This window comes from Astatotilapia calliptera, unplaced genomic scaffold (genome assembly GCF_900246225.1).
Source record: "Astatotilapia calliptera unplaced genomic scaffold, fAstCal1.2 U_scaffold_5, whole genome shotgun sequence".
Taxonomy (NCBI): domain Eukaryota; kingdom Metazoa; phylum Chordata; class Actinopteri; order Cichliformes; family Cichlidae; genus Astatotilapia; species Astatotilapia calliptera.
In genome coordinates this window covers 509,490-530,548 of record NW_020535789.1, presented here as the reverse complement: position 1 = coordinate 530,548, position 21,059 = coordinate 509,490, and the positions used below count along the sequence as shown (strand labels likewise).

Sequence of the window (21,059 nt, the reverse complement as noted above, 5' to 3'; positions counted from 1 at the left end):
CACACTACTCAGACTGTGACTGTTTACATGTTTACATTTTCTTTTCTCTGCTTTTAAACTCAGTGTGTTGAGCAGAGCTGCAGCAGCTGCTGTCAGTGTGAGTGCAGCATAGAGGCCGATCCTTCCTCGACTCTCTGTCTGTGGGTTCATTGTTGGAGTTTGATGTTTGGGCTCATCATCAGCTGCTGGAAGGACAGAAAATATTCTTTTATCCTGAAAGTTCAATCAATTCATCAAAGTTTATTATCCTAAAGTTCAACTAAAATATGAGACTCATTTTAAAAGTTCTACTCAATCAACTTACCAGTAACACTGAGTTTACAATCCTGAAAGCTGCTGCCACTATTTGTCTTCACTTCACATCTGTACAGACCCGAGTCCTCAGTCCTGAGTCCGGACAGTTGAAGTCTGATTCGTCCTTCTCTGAGGGCGTCTTTGTCACTCTGGACTCGTCCTGAAAACTTTGCATCCTGAGACTCTGACACCTCAACACCTTCATGAACCTGATACAGGACTGAGAGTTCTGGACGACTGCAGCGGATCTTCAGTGAAGTGATGAAGCTGTCAGGTTTGGTGGTGAACGTCCACTCCAGTGTGATGTTGTGGTTCTCCTCTGCCTGATAGCAGGTCTGTGTCACATTGACTACAAATGATCCTGTTGAGGAGACAGAGAGGGAAAGAGAGGAGCAGACACACTGAGAACTGGAACAAATCTGTTGTTGAGCTTTATTTGGAGTTCATAAAGTGAAGCTGTAAACTAACCAGAGACACATGAGGTGAGGATGATGAGCAGCAGGATCCTGCAGATCATCTTCTCCCTGTGAGAGGAGACAGAGGTGAAGAGTCATCAACACATGAGGTCAAAGGTCAGAAGCAGTGATGCAGTTACAGAGTTTGTCCACCAGGAGAAAAAAAGTAGCTTTTTATGTGTTCATGTTATAAATAAATGTGTGCGCTGAGTGAACAAATAAAAGCGGATTAAAACAAAATCATTTGACTTCTCTTGGTTTGATCTGATTTCTATATTTATAAGTCAGACTGGACAGATTCCAAAGTTGGACATTAACTTGGGTTAAGTTTCATGATTAGTTCTGGGCTCTAAGTTTTTTTTTTATGCTGCTTCTCTGCTGAGTAAGCCGTTTATTGGGGATGCAGGGGTGGGCAACTCCAGGCTTTGGAGGCCGGCGTCCTGCAGGTTTTAGATCTCACTCTGGGTCAACACACCTAAATCACATGATTAGTTCGTTAGGCCTCTGGAGAAGTTCAGGACATGTGGAGGAGGTCATTTAGCCATTTAAATCAGATGGGTTGGATCAAGTACACATCTAAAACATGAGGCCTGGAGTTGTCCACCCCTGAGAGTGTAATTCATAAAATGTGCCTGTGTGAGTTCTTACATTACAGTGAAATTAGAAGTCACATCATCACGTGGTTAGCTTTGTAAAAAATGATGATCGATGGGTTAAAGAGAGAGAGAAGAAAAGGAGGAGATAAAGTACAGCAGCTGGTGTCTGCTCGTCTTCCCACTCACATTCTGCACACTCTAACAAACACATGACTGAGCTGAGCTGAGAGAACAGCAGTTCAGTGAGGGGAGGGGGGGTTATGATGAAAGGTGAAGAGTTGTTTAACATATGCTAGCATTTACACTTCGAAGCTAACCGCAGATTATATTAAATATAAATTCTAAAACTGAATACATTTCATAGTGTTAACCATTTTAAGCCCAACAAGTCCACCAGCTTATCTTTACATTCCTACATGCTGCAGGGCCATTCACATGTTTTCTGTAATTGAAAAGTTTAATTATGTGTCCATTAACAAAATAAGTTATAAACTATATTTATATAAAACATGTGTATACTTAGTGCATTAGTTGTATTTTAACTATAAATAATTCATATTAGAAAATATAAAGCCTGCATATTTGTAAAGAAATGGCTTTGACTTTGCCACTCCATCGGATGTCTTTAGTTCCGCCCCTGCTGTAGTAGTGCCATAAATTAGGTAAACAGAAATACTGAGCTGGACTTCAGTGGCTGAGGATCATGAGAAGATTAAAAGGACACGATAAAACCATAATGCATACACTGCACGGGTGAATGCGCCGGTGATGGTCCTTATAACAACTTATCATAGAGCAAACACTCCAAAACAAGATGCCCATACGGCACTCTGTGGCAACTGGAGCAAATCCTCAAAGGACGAGCAAAAACGGAGGCAGCAGTTTTCCTCCACTGGCTGGGCCGATACACTTGAACATTCACCGCTGAATGGAAGTTCTGCATGGCAGCCATCTAGTCATAGAAATAACAAAATAGCTTTAGCTCCTAGTTTTGTAATTTGCCGTTGGTGGCAAAATGGCGCAAATGCTGCTTAGCCCAGAATTGAAAGAAAGCTATATCCACCTGAAGGAATACAACTGCCCTCTGCACAACAGCTGGAAATAAGGAATCGGGCAGTCTGCAAACAGTGCCGCAAACAAGCCACTAAAACACTTACTAAACAAATTAAGTGGATAAAGGATGGCAAGCACACCTGTGACTTTGTAGAGTCGGATCAAAACCGCCTGGTTCATCCCAAAAATGCACTGACGCCCGATTCCCACGATCAGAAATGCTGAAGGAGCAATCAATGAGGAAATGAACCCCGCGTGTCCTTATACAACAGACGCAGAAAGAGAGAGCGATAGAAAGAGGGAAAAGTGGAACAAGGAGATAAACCTGTCTGACAGAAAATCACGCACCTGGGGGATGCACAGTAGTGATGTTCGATTCGTGAACAAATCGTTCAATACTCGAGAATCACTTTACTGACTCGTGAATCATGATTCACAAGCCCAACTGACTCACTGACTCATCCCTGTTGCTGTTAGCAAACTAATTCCATTAGTAGAAATATATGTAGCTTATAATTAAAATTGTGGGGGGGGGAACAACAGCCAGTTTCGTAACAAAAGCATTTCTGCTCTGAACTGGAAGAAAAAACCCTGAGTAGAAGCTCACATCAAGAAAATAGCTCCTCGGTTCAGAGTAGCATCGCGCTGCTAACATGCTAACATTTGAGCTACTCACCCCCTCCCTCCTGTGCTGAATCAAAGAGCGAGCGAACGAATCACTCACTCACTCACTCACTCACCCCCTCCCTCCTGGCTCACAGCTTCTTCTTCTTCTTGGTTGGCCACCAATGTTAAGGCGCATTACCGCCCCCTGGCTCACAGCGCAGTGGACATTTAGATGAGAAAATATATATTTGACACACTTAAGGAAAATACTAATAAAATACAAATAAACAAAATAAATGTTTATTAAGCAATTTTGATAGGAAGTTGCTTAATTTTAGAAATGTTTTTGCTCTTTTTTTCCTCTATAAAATAGTTGTTGTTTTTTAAATCATTCATCTTAGCAGTGGGATTCACATGAAAAGGGAAACAAATTAAGTTTGAGTGAAAATGTAAAATTTTTGCACTCTCTGGTCAACTGACTCAGTGAATCAAATGACTCAAAAATCCGATTCACTTTGGTGAGTGACTCATTAACACCCGATTCAGTAAAAATAATCAAATTTACCATCACTAATGCACAGTACAGTAGTGCAATTCATCCTGATCGGTGATTGGTCAAAGTCTAGAGTGAAAGAGGAGGCCTGTGATTGGTGAAAAATGTGCAATGAAGAAGCCCTCTTTCATTTATTCAGTCTGTTGTCTGTTTTTTCTTAATCAGGTGATGTTTCCAGCTCCTTTATCCCACCGGACACCTGGAATGCTGTCTGTGGTCTTCAGCATGATCACAATGTGTTATTTACGTATGTTGACTGGTTGACAATGACAGGACAGTAAGCATTATCAGTGCACATACAATAAAAGCATCTAGTTTTTATGCCAACATTGATGATGATTTTCCTTTAGCTCTTTTGAACCAAAACAGTTTGGAAAGTCTCCTGAAATCAACAGCAATTGAGAACGAATTGCTTTGTCTCCAACATGAAAAAAAAATGTTGACAGGCGAGGGTGCAGTTGTTGCAATGATAAAGCAGAACATCGCAGTTATCTGCAGCACAGTCACTGAAGACAGCGCTGAAAATCTAACACTTTCGTTCAGTTGAGTTTTCTCCTCTCAACCTCTGTTCACAAGCACGCTTCAGTCTTTCGCTTAAAACTCGATTCGGTCATTTATTAAAATTTTTTTTCTTTTCCAGACTAAAAAAAAAGTTTTAGATGAATTGACTCTTTACTAGGTGTGACTCAAAGCCGTTCATCTTTTGGTTTAACCTGGTGTGTTTCTGATCAGTCATTCATTTCTAACAAGCAGCTTCTTCCGCATCCATTCTCACTTCCTGTCGCAGCTGCAGATAATCCGTTCTGAATATAAGCTCGTGTCTGTGACGGAGCAGGAAAAAGCGAGTTTATAGCGCCACCATCTGAACAGACAGGCTCATTTCAGCTCTAACTGTAGCTGAGTGTTGATGTTCAAACTGCAGCATTTCTGTGAGATTCGTTGAATGTTACTTTGTACATTTGGTGAAACTGTTGGTGCTGTGATGCTCCTCTGAAACACTCATAAGTCAGCATATTACTGTGATACAGTATGTGTGTTTTCTTTAACCCTTCATTGTTTGTTTGTTTTTTCACACACAGTAGGTGACAGAATTGAACATGGAGGATCAAATGTAGACACTGGAGTGCAGTTCAGTAATTTAAGTCACAGAAAGAGGACGTAAAAATCTCTCAAAGAAAAAGTGCTACAAATCCACTCTTCTAAGCTGATGTCTTTTTTTGTCACACCAGATGCAGCTCTCTGCATCATCTATTCAACATTCTTATACATATGACCACAACATGTTTGTGCGATAAAGGAGAAATCATTTCAGCTTATACTACTTCTATTTAAGAAAATAATCTTCTCTCTCATTATTATTATTATCTAGACCAATCTAGACTCTCCAGTCACTTGAACACTGGACCCTTAAGTGCAATTAAATAAATGTGATATAAATAATATATTAATATCTAATGAGAGAAAGGGAGAGACACACACTGGTGAGCGAGCTCCTTTCACTCATATCAGCAGAGAGAGAGAGAGCAGCACACTGAGCTGTGAACTCCTTAAAAGTCTCAATAAAAAAAACTCAAGGAGGAAGTAAACCTCAAGGAGTTTTTAGCTCAGAGTTCCTCTGTTTTGTAGTTTTTCTACTTTCAAAGGAAAATGTCATTTGCAGCATCAGGTGACGTCAACATATCTGTAACCTGCTGCTCTAATACTGCACCGCCATAAAGAAAATAGTTATGGTTAGAGAGTTATCTCTGGGATGCTGGGATGATAGCTCCCTCAGGACTTAAACTCCAGTCAGAGAGTGGGGCACAGAGAGTGATGTCCGCATATACTTTAATGGAAGTTAACAGCAGCTCAACAGTACAGCAGTAGGCATACTTAACAAGTGTGGGCAGACGTGTGGTTCTGAATAACAAGAAACAAGGAGAAACAATTATCACATGTAAATATAACAATCATCACTTCCCATCACACCAATATAATGAACTGTAACACAGATAATGCTCAGAGGTGAATGCTCTGACATAAGAAAGTCCCACAATCCCATTTGAACAGGCAGGAAACAAGAATACCTGCATATCTCAGGCAACAGAAAAGCTAATGCCCCAAAATTAGGAAAAGTCGACAATTACATGGTCTTCAGTGCCCTCTAGTGGCTAAATAACCCAACTGCGGTGCACAGATCCAACCCGCAACAAAGGCTACGGTGGTAAGTCACATGTTTCTACCAATCTCGATAAATCTCCTGGCCTAAACCCCTGTATCGTCAACAAGTACAACCCGTGCTATAAGTGGAAATGGACCCGTAGAACTGGAGGGATTTTGACTCACATTTGCGCAGGAACGCACACGGCTGGAGATCGCTATTCCCCTGCACTAAAACATGCCGCTCCCCGGCAGGACCGTCGTAAAAGCATGTGACGTCATCACCGCAGCAAACAGTAAGAACAAAGTGGAACTTATCGGCAGACATTACCAGTGCAGTTATAACTATGCGACTGAAATATAAGGAGACTTTCGGACAGTTATACTGTCAAAAGAAATGTTCATCCAGGTTGTGATGAGTTTTTTCTTTTCCCTTTTTTATTGTCACTGATGCTTCAGGTGTGAATATCTCATAAACAACAGGCAGCAGGTTCACTATGACCCAAACTCCAGACTCAGTAAAACATCATGTCAGTGTTACAGGATACAAACTCCACAGCAGTGGAAAGTTAAAGAAAGTCCATTCATAGTTCAAAGGTCGCTCAGCAGAGGATGATTTAAATGTTATCATTGGTCAGAATTAAAACAAGAAGCTTGAACTTTTTATAAAGATTACATTTGATCAAATTGTTTTTTTGTTTATATATAGATATATTTAAAATTAATAAAAAAATAAAACCTTTTGCTGTGCCAGCTTCTAGCTTAGTTTGACAGTGTGTAGAACAAACCTGATGAAAACTTAAAGTCAGCCAAACACATCCAAATTTTGAGGCTGGGAGTAAAAAACACGAATCCAACTGAGCCCAAAATCAGCTGCAACCCTGTGTAGTTATTACAGTAAACACAGCGGTCTTTTCTCTTTATTTATTTATTTTTCATAAAGTGATTTATTGTGAGCAACACAAATTTGAACAGGGGGCAAATTTTGTTTTGGCACACTGATCATTACAGTCACAGCTTGTTGTCTTTAACAGTCTCAGTGTTTTTCTTTTCTTGTTTGTGTGCGAATTTCCCCAAATCATGCGATGATCATGATTACTGACAGTCTGGTATAAAAAGTAGTTTTGTTTGGAGTTGTGCAGGACTTGTCTTTGTCATTGTATCACAGAAAAGTGTCATCAAGATGTATTCATAGCCAGAGGCCAGCAGGTGTCACTGTGGAGATGGTTTCAGATTGTTTTGACACTTCAATATAATTCCTGCACAAATGCTTCAGTGTTTCACGAAGCCTCACTTTGCCCATCACTAGTAAGCAGGCACCAAGTGCTGTTACTGCCTGCTCCACACACTATCTTTTTCTCAGATCGACCAAACTGTCCGACCTGTAGATGTACATGGTTCATTCCAATGTGTCAGTTTAAAGATATCTCACTGAGTGTCAGAAAGACAAGTTTGCTTCTCTTCTCTACTGCAAGTGAAAAAAAAAAACTGCAGAATGTTTTCAGTGTCATCAGTTCAGCTATATTAAATCAATGTGGTGTTAAATTTTGTTATAAGAAGCAATGGGAAATGTTTTCATGTAATTTGAAAGCTTTGGATGTGTTATCAAGCTTCTGAATTTCTGGAAATAATCTAATTATCTTTTTTTACTCACAATTTATTCTAAGCTTATAATTATTTGTATTTTACTCTAAACTTGAAAACTCGAGTTTATTAATTTTAAATTATGTCAAGGTCTGGGGTATGTGACACACTGTTCATGTGTTTGCACTGGTTGTTTCCGGTTTGAGTAGTATTCAATGTTGTTGTTGTTTTGTGGCCCTGCCAAGAGGAGATACTCTTTTGAAATGAAGACAAACTCAGCAGTTGGAAATCTCCAGTTCATGTGATGTGTATGATGAAGATGGTGATGATGATGATGATGATGATGATAGTGGTGGTGGCGATGATACAGCAACATAATTAATAATTTTAATAATACATTTTATTTAGAAGCACCTTTCAAGACACCTAAAGACACTTAACAATAGAATAAAATGCATAATAGGACAATGACAAAATAAAGAACAATAAAAATAAATAAAAAGCACAACATAAAATAAACAAACAGTGGGTTCACAGTGAATATGGAAATATGAACAGATGGGTTTTGAGTTAAGATTTAAACTGGGAGAGAAAAGCAATGTTTCTTATATCAGGGGGTAGAGAGTTCCATCAGCTATTTAGTTTTAGAAGGTACATTTGGAATTTGAATTTTAAATCCTCAAAAATGAAACTGAGGACATGAACTTGAGGTGAACAGTTTGTTTCATTTTAAAACAAATTATTTTGACGTCATCACCATCATCATCATTAATCAGTGATAGACTGCCCGATGATCCGTGATGTTTAAACAAACAGGTTCTGATCAGGTGCAGCTGTCAGGATATTCAGAGTCTGAATCATTGTCAGTTATTTCTCACATTTCCTTCCTTAAATCCAGAGTCAGTATCTGCAGCAGTGATTATGTCTACTAAAACACGAAATCAGGTACTCTGATGATTAATTAATTGATGTATTATTACCAGTGTTGGGGAGTAACGGAATACATGTACCGCCGTTACGTATTTAAAATACAAAATATGAGTAACTGTATTCCGTTACAGTTACCGTTTAAAAAGGTGGTATTCAGAATACAGTTACTTTGTTGAAATAAATGGATTACACTGCGGTACTTTCCTGTTTCATATTGTCGCGGGTCAGGACTGTTTGGGTTTTGTTTGACAGCTACGTTCTGTTGTTCCAGGCGGCAGCGTTACGGTTGCCATGGTTACAGGGCGACGCTCTCTCTCTCTGCGACTGTGTGTTTCCTGGGTGAGAGAGCGCCTTTTCGTTGTTGTTGTTGTTGTGCTAAGCTAACAGGCAGAATGCTACAAGCATAGCTCTAAAGAATGTAGCATCATGGGCAGTGTAGTCCGTGTTGCAGGGAGAATGCACTGCCATACACGTTATGTGTCTGTGAGCGCGAGGAGGGAGAAAAAGGGGAGTGGAAAGGTACGAGTTGTCATCGAGGAAAAACGGGAGCTGGAAGCATGTAAATATAATAATAACCACTGCAGCCAAGAAGAGCCTGACGAGCCCAGTTGTAAGTAAGCTATTAAGACTCGACTGTACACCGTGTTCGTGTTTTCCTCCGAAAACAATAAGTTCCGTTGGAGCAGCCTTTCAACGCCTCTCTCTGTCTCTCGCAAGAAAAGTTGACCCACACAACAAAGTAAAGCTATTTTTCGGCTACAAGCCAACAGGGACCCCGCCGTATTAGTCAGAGGTCCCTTTACTACAGCTCGGAGTCGCGGACCTTCAGTAACAGTAATAAATCACACAGCAATAGTACATTCACGTTGTTGTAAAAAGCACGATAATATATTAAGTAATCCAAAGTATTCAGAATATGTTACTGTCATTGAGTAACGTAACGGAATACGTTACAGAATACATTTTCGGGCATGTATTCTGTATTCTGTAATGGAATACATTTTAAAAGTAACCTTCCCAACACTGATTATTACTTTGTTGTGTTGAATCTGGATGTTGTTGTATTGGTTGGCACCTTTCTGCAACATAGTGTGGAGATCTGCGGTCGTAGCTCCCATCTTTAAGAAGGAAGACCAAAGGGTGTCCATATAGATAGTGTGAGGAGTTGAATGATGTTATGCTTATTGGAGCCCCTCCTGGGGCAAACACATCCATACATACACAGCAGGTCAGTGGTGCTCCTGGGAAAATGAGGTAGGTTGGACAGGAGTAGGATGGCAGCCAAATGTGCCGGAAGGCCTGCAAGGAATAGTAATTCAAAGGGTTTATTCTGTTTTTCATAACCCTGTCACTATCTTCTTAGGTCCATGGAACATACTGCCCAAAGCAGAGAGCCCGGGAGGCGTATTCTATCTGGTAATCAGGGTGGACATGTCAGGAACAGATTTGTTTGGGGTAATTAGGGTACACTTAGTTTACCCCAAAGCCTGAGTCACACTTAAAAACTCAATGACAAATCTAACTGATAAACTAATAATCTCGGCACCAAACACGATAGGGCAAGCGGAGAATGCGAGTTCATTTATGCCAAAACAAGATAACTATACATGTTTCAGGTTTTCTACAGATAATGTAAAGTACCAGGTGGGAGAAATCGACCCTACTTGGTGTGCCGTCACACCCACGGGAAGAACCACGAATAATGTGAGTGACCCGAGCACATTAATTGGAACATGGGCAAGAAGTGGGTTGTATTATTATTGTGGGCAAAGCACCCTTTTGGTTCGTGTCCCAATGGGAAGCGTAGGGACATGTGCGATGGTGCGACTGGCGCTCCACTCATACTGATTGGAAATCAAGTAAAGACTATTCAGCAACACAACACACGTACCTTAGCAGCCAGACATAAGAGACACATTTTGGCAAAAAGAGGGACCCATGGTATACATGCATATGACCCCCGGCTAAACTCTCTGACTAGGATAGACTCCATAGGAGTGCCCAGGGGAGTTACAAACGAGTATAAGCTGGCAGACCCAGTAGCTTCAGGGTTGGAAAGTATATTCCTTTGGATAACGCCTAATAAGAATGATGACCGCATTAACTACGTTCATTACAACTGGCTGAGACTCTCTAGCCTTACCAGGGACGCCATGGAAGGGTTTGCAGAATAATCCGACTTCGCTGATGGGAGTGCAGAATCGAATGGCCCTTGACATGTTGTTGGCGGAGAAAAGGGGGCGTCTGTGCTATGTTCGGAGACATGTTCTGCACCTTTATCCCCAACAATACTGCCCCAGATGGCTCAGTAACCCGAGCTCTGGAGGGCCGGAAAATTTGTCTAAAACGATGCATGAGCACTCAGGTATCGGAAACCCAGTGGAGTCCTGGGTGGTATCCGTGTTTGGACGGTGGAAAGGTTTGGCTATGTCAGCAACGGTTTCATTCGCTACACTTTTAGGGATACTGGTCACCTGTGGTTGTTGTGTCATTCCCTGTGTCAAAGGATTCTTGGTAAAACGATGGCTAGGGTTGCGGACTCTGGACGGGTGGATTCAATCTACCTGAGGAACTTAGATGCCATAGAGTGGGCTGAGGAGTGATACAACACGAGGTGTGGTGACATTCCTTTTTTGGAATGTCTAAAGAGGGAATGTGGAGATACAGAAATTCTTTTATTGCTGCCATATAATCTGAATCATTATACCTGCATTAATAACATTCTTTACAGCATCATTTCATGTAATAATATTTCTGACAGTATTGATACTGCATTACAGTTATTTATTGAAGATGTCCATTTGAGGATCCTTCCATTATGTTAACTTTTATTACAAGTACGGTTAGAAGTATTTTATACACATTGCATGTCTGCGCTTAGTTTGAGTTGATGTTTGGTTCATTAAGGGTCTTAAGCTTCACTGGCGTGACTATCCAGGTGATACATGCTGAGGGAAACTAGAACATAGAAGGATAACTGCAATGCATGCTTACAGTACATATAATACATATAATCTAGGAATGTGTCCGGCCTGAGGCCTTAACTCATTTGTCTTACTCAGGTGTCTTACTATATTTTATTCTACTTGGTAACAGACAGGGCAGCACGGTGGCACGGTGGTTAGCACTGTTGCCGCACAGCAAGAAGGTCCTGAGTTCAATTCCACCATCAGGCTGGGGTCTTTCTGTGTGGAGTTTGCATGTTCTCCCCGTGTTTGTGTGGGTTCTCTCCGGGTACTCCGGCTTCCTCCCACCGTCCAAAGACATGCAGCTTGTGGGGATAGGTTAATTGATTAATCCAAATTGTCACTAGGTGTGAATGTGCGAGTGAATGCGAGTGTCTGTCCCTATGTGTTAGCCCTGCGACAGACTGGCGACCTGTCCAGGGTGTACCCCGCCTTTCGCCCTATGACAGCTGGGATAGGCTCCAGCGCCCCCCCGCGACCCTGAAAAGGATAAGCGAATGGATGGATGGATGGTAACAGACGATCAGAGTCAATAATTAGCCTCAGAGACCCTGAGGGCTTGAAGTTTATTACCTTGTATGGAAGGTGTTATAGAAAAGAGAAGTTCTATGTCTGCTTATAGCTATTAAAAATGTACGATTAACTGTGACTAATGTCTGGAACCTATTTTAATCTGTCATTGACGCCATGGGGGGGCGTGTACCCCACTGCTTTATAAGTATCCACAACATGTATTTTGGTCAGAAGACATATGTTGATGTTTTCTCCGGGCTGTTACAGTTTTTCTCGATTGCTAAAACACATTTCTTGAAACTACGCCTCATATTCTCACAACAGTAAACACAAATCCATAACATCTCACTCAATTTCCCAAACATCCTATTTCCAGGTCAAAATGAAGCTCTACACTCAAAACTATTCACTCGTGCTGAAAAACCAAACTTTGCCCTCAGACATCAAACACAAGCCCTCAAAAACACACACACTACAACAGAGTTTTGCACACTGGTACAATTAATTCAAAACAATAGTTCCAAAACAATTAGGTTGCTTATGGTTCTCCCCTTCAAAAACCTTTTCACATGATAAACACAAAAGACGCAACCAATGTATGTACAGTGGCACATTGTCATTCATGTACTATACAGTACAACACACACCAAAAAACATTATTCCACCTCAGCATCTTGTCTTTGGTCTGGGTCAGGCCAGAGAATCTCATCCACATCACAGGCTATATTGGCCCTAGCCAGGCAGCGGGGGTAAAATCCTCTTGCATGCCTGATCCACCCCTGGCATGCATCTACTGATATGTCTAGGCAGGCCTCTTCCATGGCCTGAAGGAGGTGAACACGGACATAAGGTTCTCGGTCATACACTTTCCACCGCCATGCCGAAAATAACTCCTCTATCGGGTTTAGAAAGGGAGAGTATGCAGGCAGAAAGATATTAGAAAACCTTGGGTTATTGGTAAACCACTCACGAACCAGAGCAGCGCGATGGAAGCTGACGTTATCCCACACAACAACGTAGTGAGGCTGCTCTGGCTGTGCTGGTTCCCTGTAGTCCAGCTGGAACATATGTTGTCTTAAACCATCAAGAAAAGCAAGGAGAAGCATAGTGTTATAGGGTCCTAGTACGGCATGGCGGTGGAGTACCCCTCGTTGGCTGATGGCTGCGCACATAGTGACATTCCCCCCACGCTGACCAGGGACATTTACAATAGCCCGATGGCCAATTATGTTCCTCCCCCTTTTCCTTCTTTTGGTCAGGTTAAAACCTGCCTCATCCACAAAGATTATTTCATGGGGAACAGGCCGTCCTTCAATCTCAAAGATTCTCTGCAAAACACATAACACAGTAGAGTCTATCGGTACCCTGAACCACAGTTCAAGAGTGCTGAAATGGCAGCATAAACTGCCATGCTGTGATGGTACACAATACTTTATACAGTATCAAAACTCATACCTGAACATATTCCACACGTTGGTTTTTCACTCTGTCAGAGTTTCGTTCGAAAGGGACTCGGTATGCCTGTTTCATCCGGAATTGATTCTTTCGGAGGATGCGGTCAATTGTGGAGAGGCTGATGGCATTTATGCCTCGAAAAAGATGATCATCCTCAATCACTCTCCTTTGAATCTCTCGCAGGCGGATTACATTATTTGCAATTACCATGTTTACAAGTTCCCTCTCTTGCTCCTCCGACAAAAGCCTTAACCTGCCTCCACCAGGTGGTCGTCTCTGTGTCCTACAAAAATAGAAGCACTCATTACTGTAACTGTCACACATTCATTTTACAGGCAAATAATGGAAACATACTGAAACTCAAGACACATAAGTTCAGTAACTTAAACGTTACTGTACAAAGCAGTCTTACTGCAAGTACACCTACCTGTTTTCCTCCCTGAAGGTTCTGATGATGGAGGCAACAGTGAAGCGACTCAAATTTGGTTGTACTCGTTGCCCAGCCTCCCTCATAGTCATCCCATGGACAAGGACATGGTCAACTAAAGTGGCTCGAATTTCATCCGAGACTGACTGTCTTCTTGCCCTTGCTCTTCCCCTTCCTTGTCGCCGTCGTTCTCCACCTCCACCTCCTTCACCACGTCCTCCTCCTCCTCCACCTCTCCCTCCTCCTCCACCACCTTCCTGTTGTCCTAGACCACCTCCTCCTCCTCTTCCACCACGTCCTCCTCTTTCACCACGTCCTCCTCCTCCACCACGTCCTCCTCTTTCACCATGTCCTCCTCCTCCACCACGTCCTCCTCTTTCACCACGTCCTCTTCCTTTGCATCTCTTTGGATCCATTGTTTCAAACCTGAATGAGCTGACTTTGGCCCTTTTATCTATCCATCGCAGGTTCTGATTGGTGTGTGCTAAATTTTGACTCCTAGTGTTTCCACCTGGTTAATTGTGTGCTAATTGAGCTCAAGCTGTGCTGACTTAAGTTAACATTATTGCATGCTAGTGCTTTCTAAATGACTACATGGTGTAAGCACTGTAAAATGTAGGGATTTGTGTGTAGAGTTTTGCAGTAACAGTTCACCAAATTTGAGTCATGTGTCAAAGCAGGGAATAGTGTTTATAGTTCAGGGAAATGGGTGAGCTTTTTGAACAATAGCGTTACGGTTTTGAAATTTTAGTTTAGAGGCCTGGTTACAGTGTTTAAGCAATCGAGAAAAACTGTAATAAACTCATCGTTTGATTGCACTTTTCTGGGGCCTCCGTGGTTTGTGACACTGCTTTACATTGATTGATTTCGCGACACATGTGCAATGGCATGACATGTAATTCATATGTATCCATTTTCTTTAAGTGTTGTTTTGATGTTACAAAGAGTAAACTTGTCACATACAGCAGTCTAATAGCTGAGTGGATATTTTGGGTAGTTTAGTTGTGCATAAAAGTGCAGTATCTTTGTGGTAGCATAAAATGTTCTTTAAATAAACTGACTTCCTCAAAATGATATGCTTATCTCACAGATCACTTGCAGAGAACTACTGTCCAATGACTCAGTAAAGCTGAAACCACACTTAATAAAGCTACTTGATTTTAGTGTTTCAAAGATTTTGAATGTCACTCCTGTCGATACAAATGGCTGCTTGGACACTTTCAGCTGCCATGATATGAGTTCAGCTTGTGTCCCATTATTTGGACAGAGACCTGCTGTTTCTTCACTCTCTCTGGATTTTTCAGAAATTAAAGGTTATGGGGGAAGTTGTACTTTGGGTCATTCTGACAGTCAGACAGAGAACAGCTGTGTCAAAGTCAATTGTGAAGCACCTCCTTAACTCCATATTCAACAAGACGCATTATTCAAAATTCAGAAACTCCTTTAGTTACAAAGTAAACAAGTTCCTCAGATTGAACAAGGATTAGGAAGTTGTTTTATGGCCCCTGCATATTCCTAATCTAACTGTGATATTGCACTGATATTTGTAACCTCGGATTGATTAGGACTCAGTACGAATAACTTCAGTTACAAATAAACAAACAAAAACCCCCAAAATGAAACGAGGAGTTTTATAAGTTATAGGGAAACTCTGGAAAGCTCTCAAATAAAATTAATTTACCAGAAGCATGAAAGATTTTTTTATCTGCTTTCTGTTCCCCTTTCATCATAAAGCTGCATCAGCAGTATTTTAAGGTCACAAAGTCAAATTTAATCTGAAATTTGTTCATTCACAATCACAGCATCAAAGATGTTTCATGATGAACAAACTGCGTACAGGTAGATTAATGATGTTGATGTTTGTACACATGTACACTGTATCATCGCATCACTATCCTCATTAGCATGTTTTGTGTGTAACTGAACAAATATAAGGAAGTGAAAAAAAGGGAACATGCGACTAAACAGTTGTCTTATAATCTGACAGACACAGACGGAGTGAAGTGTCAGACGCTGTTCTTCTGAAGTTTAACAACTTTTCTGCATCAGGATCAAAACCAAAATGAAAATCCTCCATTTTCTCTTCTTTGTTTTCTTGTCAGGTGAGGACTGATTACCTCATTGTCTCTTTCGTGCTGCTCTTTATTCATTTTTATTTTTTATGGGAACTTTATAAAATGCACATATTCGCATTTGATATTCATCTTACTATTATTATTCTTATCTGACAGATCCAGCTGTGCTCGTCAAGGCAAGGCTCAACATCTATTCTGCAGCTGAAGGAGGAAATGCTACACTTAACTGCCACTTAACTTTACCTGGAAGCACAAAGTTCTTCTGTAAGGAAAAATGTGAGCGAGCAGAAAATATCCTCATTAAAACAAATGGAAGCACAGCTCAGAGTGGGAGACACAGCATTAATTATAAAGATGGATCTTCAGGAAAAGGAATTGTGTCTGTGACCTTCACACACATGATCAAGTCTGACGCAGGAATGTACAGGTGTGGTTTGGGAAAATCTTCTGCTCCGGATTCATACTCAGACTTTGTGGTCAGAGTTTCAAATGGTGAGTTTATACTAAAGTATGTGTGTGTTTCTGTCCATGTGTTTTAGCCTAAGTACTTGCACCTACAAGCATCACATTATCAGATGTGTCTTGGTTTTAACAGCAAAACCCTCCCAAGTTAACATCTCTGATCAAGAATAATAGAAGTAAGAAGTTTGCTCTGTTTGCCAAAATTGAACAGTGGCTAAACATTTGATATTATGGGAAAATTTAAATATAGCAGATGAAAGGTCAGCCCTCTGTACTTCCAAATCTTCATTATGTGAATGTAACATTTTGAATGGCTTCTTTAAATATGCTAATATTATTGTAGAGTAGTCACTGATCCTGCCCAGGGTCAGGTGAGTGTTTTCTGAGATTTTCACTGATTTTATATAAAAATCAGAATATCATCAATCATGCTTACATGCTACAGGAAATGCGACACAACAGCTTACAGGAAGTACAGACTAATTCATGTTCTTCTGCTTCACAGATCTGGATAAAACCTCTGGTTTTACTCGCACAGAAACTGAGGGAGAAGCAGTCACATTGGGATGTGCCTATACTGTGTACGGACAGAGAAAGTTCTTTTGTAAGAATGAGTGTAAGAATGAAGGGGAGATCCTCATTGACACAAGCAATGATAAATCTGTGAGTGGCAGATACAGCATTGAATATACAGCAGGATCTGCGTTTGGACTGCATGCGACCATCACACAGCTGACCAAGTCAGATACAGGAGGGTACAGGTGTGGTTATGGAAACCCTCTGTCTCCAGATTCATACTACAGTACCAGTCTTGTTGTCATTGGTAAGTAGGATGGTAAGAAATATGTGATTTAAAAAAAAAACAATAGCATGCTTTGTCATTCAGTAGGATAAAATAACATAAAAACTGAGGACTCCTGTTACTCACTGCCACGGTCGGGGCTGTTGTCTCTTTTCAGTGTCTTTTTTTATTATCTTTTCTTTTGTTATTTTGAATAACACCTTAATTTATTTAAGTTCTAATGAGATGCCTGTATCCTGCAGTAAAACCTGAGCAGAAGATTTGTGACTCATAATTGTATGAATGAACATTTGGCAAAAGTGCAAAACAATCTCTATGTTAAATCTTTTGTTGGAGGGAGTTGTTCTTTTAAATTTTCTCTGTTTCTTCAAAAATGTCTGTTCACATACATATAAAATCATAGCCACTAGCTGAGGCCAAATGTATTAAAGTGTTACAGTCAAGTTGTGTTGGTGATGACATTGTGTTCAAATGACAGACAAAACCTGTGTCTCAAATGTGGCTTGAGAAAATTATGAATCAAACTGAATTTCAAAAAATCAGACCGTTATCAGTTCTAGTGTAAAAGCATGATGGTGTTATATTCTGAACAGAATTTTATTTGTGATAGTCAAGCTACGGTTGATTGCTAATTTTACAGTTAATGTACAATACACTGCAGAATATAATATAATCATGTGCCAAACAACCATCTGTCACACCAACATCCAACCTCACTTTTTCAGTGTGCACTAAAAGTTTCCAAATTAATGTTTTGAAGAGTTTGAGTTCATCAGGTGATGTGGATTGACACTGAGATTGAGTGAGAGGCTGGCCATGACTTTCTAATCTGCTTTAAAGATTTCATTATAATGTTAATGATGCATTTTGTATTTGGCAAATGTTTTTATTTTCAAGTATCACTACTCTTTTTTTAAATTTGTGTATTGTTCACAGGTTCAAATCCACATACTTCGACACCACAAGCAACAACTAAAACAACACAAACACCACCAACAACAACAGCACAGAGTCAGAGTTTCACTCCAAAGATTTCTACGTCTTCATCAGATTGTCCTCACTCCTCTTTGGGTCTGGTTGTGTGTGTCTCTCTGATTGGTGTTTTACTGATGGCTGTTTTCATCCTGCTCCTCTACATTTATAAGACAAGGAGGAACACTGCACTGAACATCAGAGAAAATGCAGGCAACAAAAACATGGAGGTGAGTTTCTGTCACTTGTTTACTTTCTGTTTATACAGGTTTCAGTGACTACTGTTTAATCACTGTGATGTTCTTAATGAAGTGTAGTGAAAAATGAATATTTTTTTTAAATTAATAACAGACCAAGTTACAGAAACATGTTCTCTTTTTGTTCTAGTACTTCTTATTGTTATTGTTATTAGGTTGGTTCTTCTGTATTTGCATGTTTTTTTCTTTCCCAGACAAGCATCAGTTCACCATATCTAAATATGTGAAATCACATTTAGCCCTGTCAGTATTTTGCTCTGAAGCAAAACTGCTGTACTTCTCATTTTTAATAGCATGAAACTGATAATGCATAATGTTTTTGAAACCTCAGCTTTTATGTTGTTGATGTTTTATTTTCAGTTGTCTGGCACATACGAGAACTGGGGTCCACCCTCCCAACATAAAGGCAGTAAGGACCAGGATCACGTCTACTCTGCTTTGTAAAAAGCACAAGTCTGAAAATGCTAATGTTCTGATGCTTTTTTTTTCTCTTTGGGCAAGTTTAAGATCTTATATAATTTGTTTCACACACATATAAATATATATGAACTGAGCTTATTTTTTCCAGTTACTTTCTTTCTATGTATTCTTGACTTCTTTCTTTATCCATAAATCTGACTGAATGAAACATTCATGTACCACATTTAAAAATAATGAAAAGTCTGTAAGTGTACTAAGATTTTTAATTACTGGAGATCAGGAAAAGTCCATTATGTTTTCCATTTTTATTGACCTATTTAGCATTTCACATATATTTAGCATGGTAGCAAAAAAGCTTCAATATGCAATCTTAGCTTTGTAACACTGAGAACATGCTTATTACGCTGCATTATAAACATTTGAAGAAGAGATCAGTAGAAATATGTTTTATTGACAGAAACAGAAAACCAAAAGCTTTTTTCTAACATGCAATAAAATGGTTCACAAGCTGGCCAAAAAAAGGAAGTTGAGCCTGATTAAAGCTTAAGAAACTTTACCTCTCCTCATCCTCACCATCACCCTCAGAGGAGCTTTGTCCTGTTCTTTATTGTGGTGGTGAGGGAGGTTGTCAAACTAAAGAAGAAGGCTTTGGTTGGTCTGAAGCAGCAGACCGATACGGGAGGGCCAAAGTGTTGTGGCCTCAGCAATTGCGGAAAAAAACTTGGTAGTTGGAGGAGGTTGTGGGTGAGACAATTCACAGTTTGCTTAGAATCCATAACAAAGAAAACCAGAATAAACAAATAAACACTTACTTGGTTAGATGTGCAGTGTATGGGAGCAGGTGCATGATGGTTTCAACAGGCTCAAGTACAGCAGTCACTCAGCATCAGCACATCTATTCTCTGTAAGAGGAACTCAGTTGCACATCAAGGCAGACTCACTCCAAAACCTCTGAATGCTTATCACAAACACTGTAATTACCGCTGGATCCCTCTGCACACGTCATTCACAACACAACATGTTGTTGCTCAGCATAAGGAAACAGACTGAGAAGTGTGTATTCAAAGGAGGCATTCAGGTGGAGTATTGCAGGCAGTCACAGCCCAGAACTAAATATGAAACTAAGCACAAAGTAATGTCCAAGGTTTTTTTAATCAAGTGATTCTAATTTTTGTTCCAGGTTCTGTTTATTTGGTATTTTCTATGAAACAAAAAAAATTAATGTGAAATAATATAAGTTTCATATAGAAGACTTATGTTGTTGTGATTCTCTTTGTTTTGCATACACTGTAATGAGTGAATCAGGTCAGACTGTAGATTTTCCTTCTTCTAGCTGTGCTGACTGACCTTTGACCTCATGAATGAAGCATGACGTTTTCCTGCTTAGCTGACTGGATGCATTACAGTCAGACACCGGCCTCAATAAGAGAAACAAGTTTATGTATATACATCATTATAGCTGAATGTGTGTACGCCAGAGGGCGCTGCTTCTTTTGATTAAATCGTCTGTTACAGTTTTTTCTGATTGCTTAAGCACATTTTTTGTAACTATTTTGCAAAACTCTTCACACAAATAAGAAAACCTGTCACCCAATAATCAAAACATTGTAGTTCTCTTGCAAAAGCAAACACAGCTAGGTTAACTCTTCACACCTTCGTAAAAATGGTGTTTCCGTATCAAACAGTACACACAAGCCATCATCTACTAAGCACACAATGCGCCAACTGCACACTGATGGTATGAATACAAAACACATCTGGCTTTTGCTTTCTCTGTGCACAAGGTAGGCTATGTCAGTTTGAGCTCATACTTCTGTCATAGATCCATAAGCATAGAGGGATCCAAACTTCAAGTACTGGCGTTTATTCAAACACATCAAAACAAACACAAGTGTTTATTTCCAAGTATAGGATTATTTGCAATCGCCATAATGACTATATGGGTTACTTGGTCTGCAGTGAACATGCTTCCTCTGCCCCCAGCATCTGGTCATCTAGCAATTCTGTAAAGTAACAATTTCAGTATTTTTACATCAATGGTATTGGTGTGTTTCTCATTGGCATATGGCAGTGCTACAAATCTTTGTGCGAAGTGACTGTACTAACCGATTCTCATTTCAAGATGTCCTTATGGTACTTGCTACAGTGTAGCGGCTCGAGTTAGGCTGGACCCGTTGGCCAGCTACCCTCAGGGTCATTCCACGGTTGATTACATGGTCCACTATTGTAGCTCTGATGTCATCAGCAATTCTATTTCTTACTCTTCCTACCCTTCCTCTCCCCCCTCCTCATCTTCCTCCCCCCCTCCTCGTCTTCCTCTTGCTCCTCCTTGTCCTTGTCGTCCTCTTCATCCTACTTCTTCACCTCCACGTCCTCTTCCTCGGCCTCCTCTACTTCTCACTCTTTCTGCTCCCTCCATTGTACTCCGCACACACAGCTTACCTGTATTATAGTGCTTAGGCTGATTGCAAAGTGAACTAATTATCTAAAAAAGTTTTCA

The 21,059-nt window shown here is 40.3% G+C and overlaps 2 protein-coding genes across 3 annotated transcripts; one reads left to right on the top strand and one right to left on the bottom strand.

Moving 5' to 3' along the window:
* Positions 1-287: 287 nt before the first annotated feature.
* LOC113018253 (programmed cell death 1 ligand 1-like) lies at positions 288-5,905 on the bottom strand. The gene is made up of 3 exons (XM_026161314.1): positions 5,883-5,905; positions 763-818; positions 288-655 (listed from the first exon to the last, which is right to left on the bottom strand). Coding segments are annotated over exons 1-3 (426 nt in total). The 5' UTR covers positions 5,885-5,905.
* A 2-nt stretch (positions 5,906-5,907) lies between these two features.
* On the top strand, positions 5,908-20,077 carry LOC113018198 (polymeric immunoglobulin receptor-like). Of its 2 annotated transcripts, XM_026161260.1 has the most exons (6): positions 5,908-5,992; positions 15,559-15,673; positions 15,803-16,138; positions 16,614-16,931; positions 17,847-18,112; positions 18,500-20,077. In XM_026161260.1, exons 2-6 carry the CDS (start codon positions 15,634-15,636, stop codon positions 18,581-18,583), a joined length of 1,044 nt encoding a protein of 347 aa, XP_026017045.1. In that variant the 5' UTR covers positions 5,908-5,992; positions 15,559-15,633; the 3' UTR covers positions 18,584-20,077. The 2 variants fall into 2 exon arrangements, with proteins under 2 accessions (XP_026017045.1, XP_026017046.1); XM_026161261.1 differs by lacking the exon at positions 5,908-5,992 and having other exon boundaries at positions 15,558-15,673.
* The last annotated feature ends 982 nt before the right edge of the window (positions 20,078-21,059 follow it).

Coding starts and splice junctions, on each gene's coding strand:
- LOC113018253 (XM_026161314.1), bottom strand. Junction 656..762: donor CCTCACCTCATGTGTCTCTG/GTTAGTTTACAG, acceptor TCTCCTCAACAG/GATCATTTGTAGTCAATGTG.
- LOC113018198 (XM_026161260.1), top strand. CDS start 15,634: ATGAAAATCCTCCATTTTCTCTTCTTTGTTTTCTTGTCAG. Junction 15,674..15,802: donor CTTCTTTGTTTTCTTGTCAG/GTGAGGACTGAT, acceptor CTTATCTGACAG/ATCCAGCTGTGCTCGTCAAG. Junction 18,113..18,499: donor CAGGCAACAAAAACATGGAG/GTGAGTTTCTGT, acceptor TTTTATTTTCAG/TTGTCTGGCACATACGAGAA.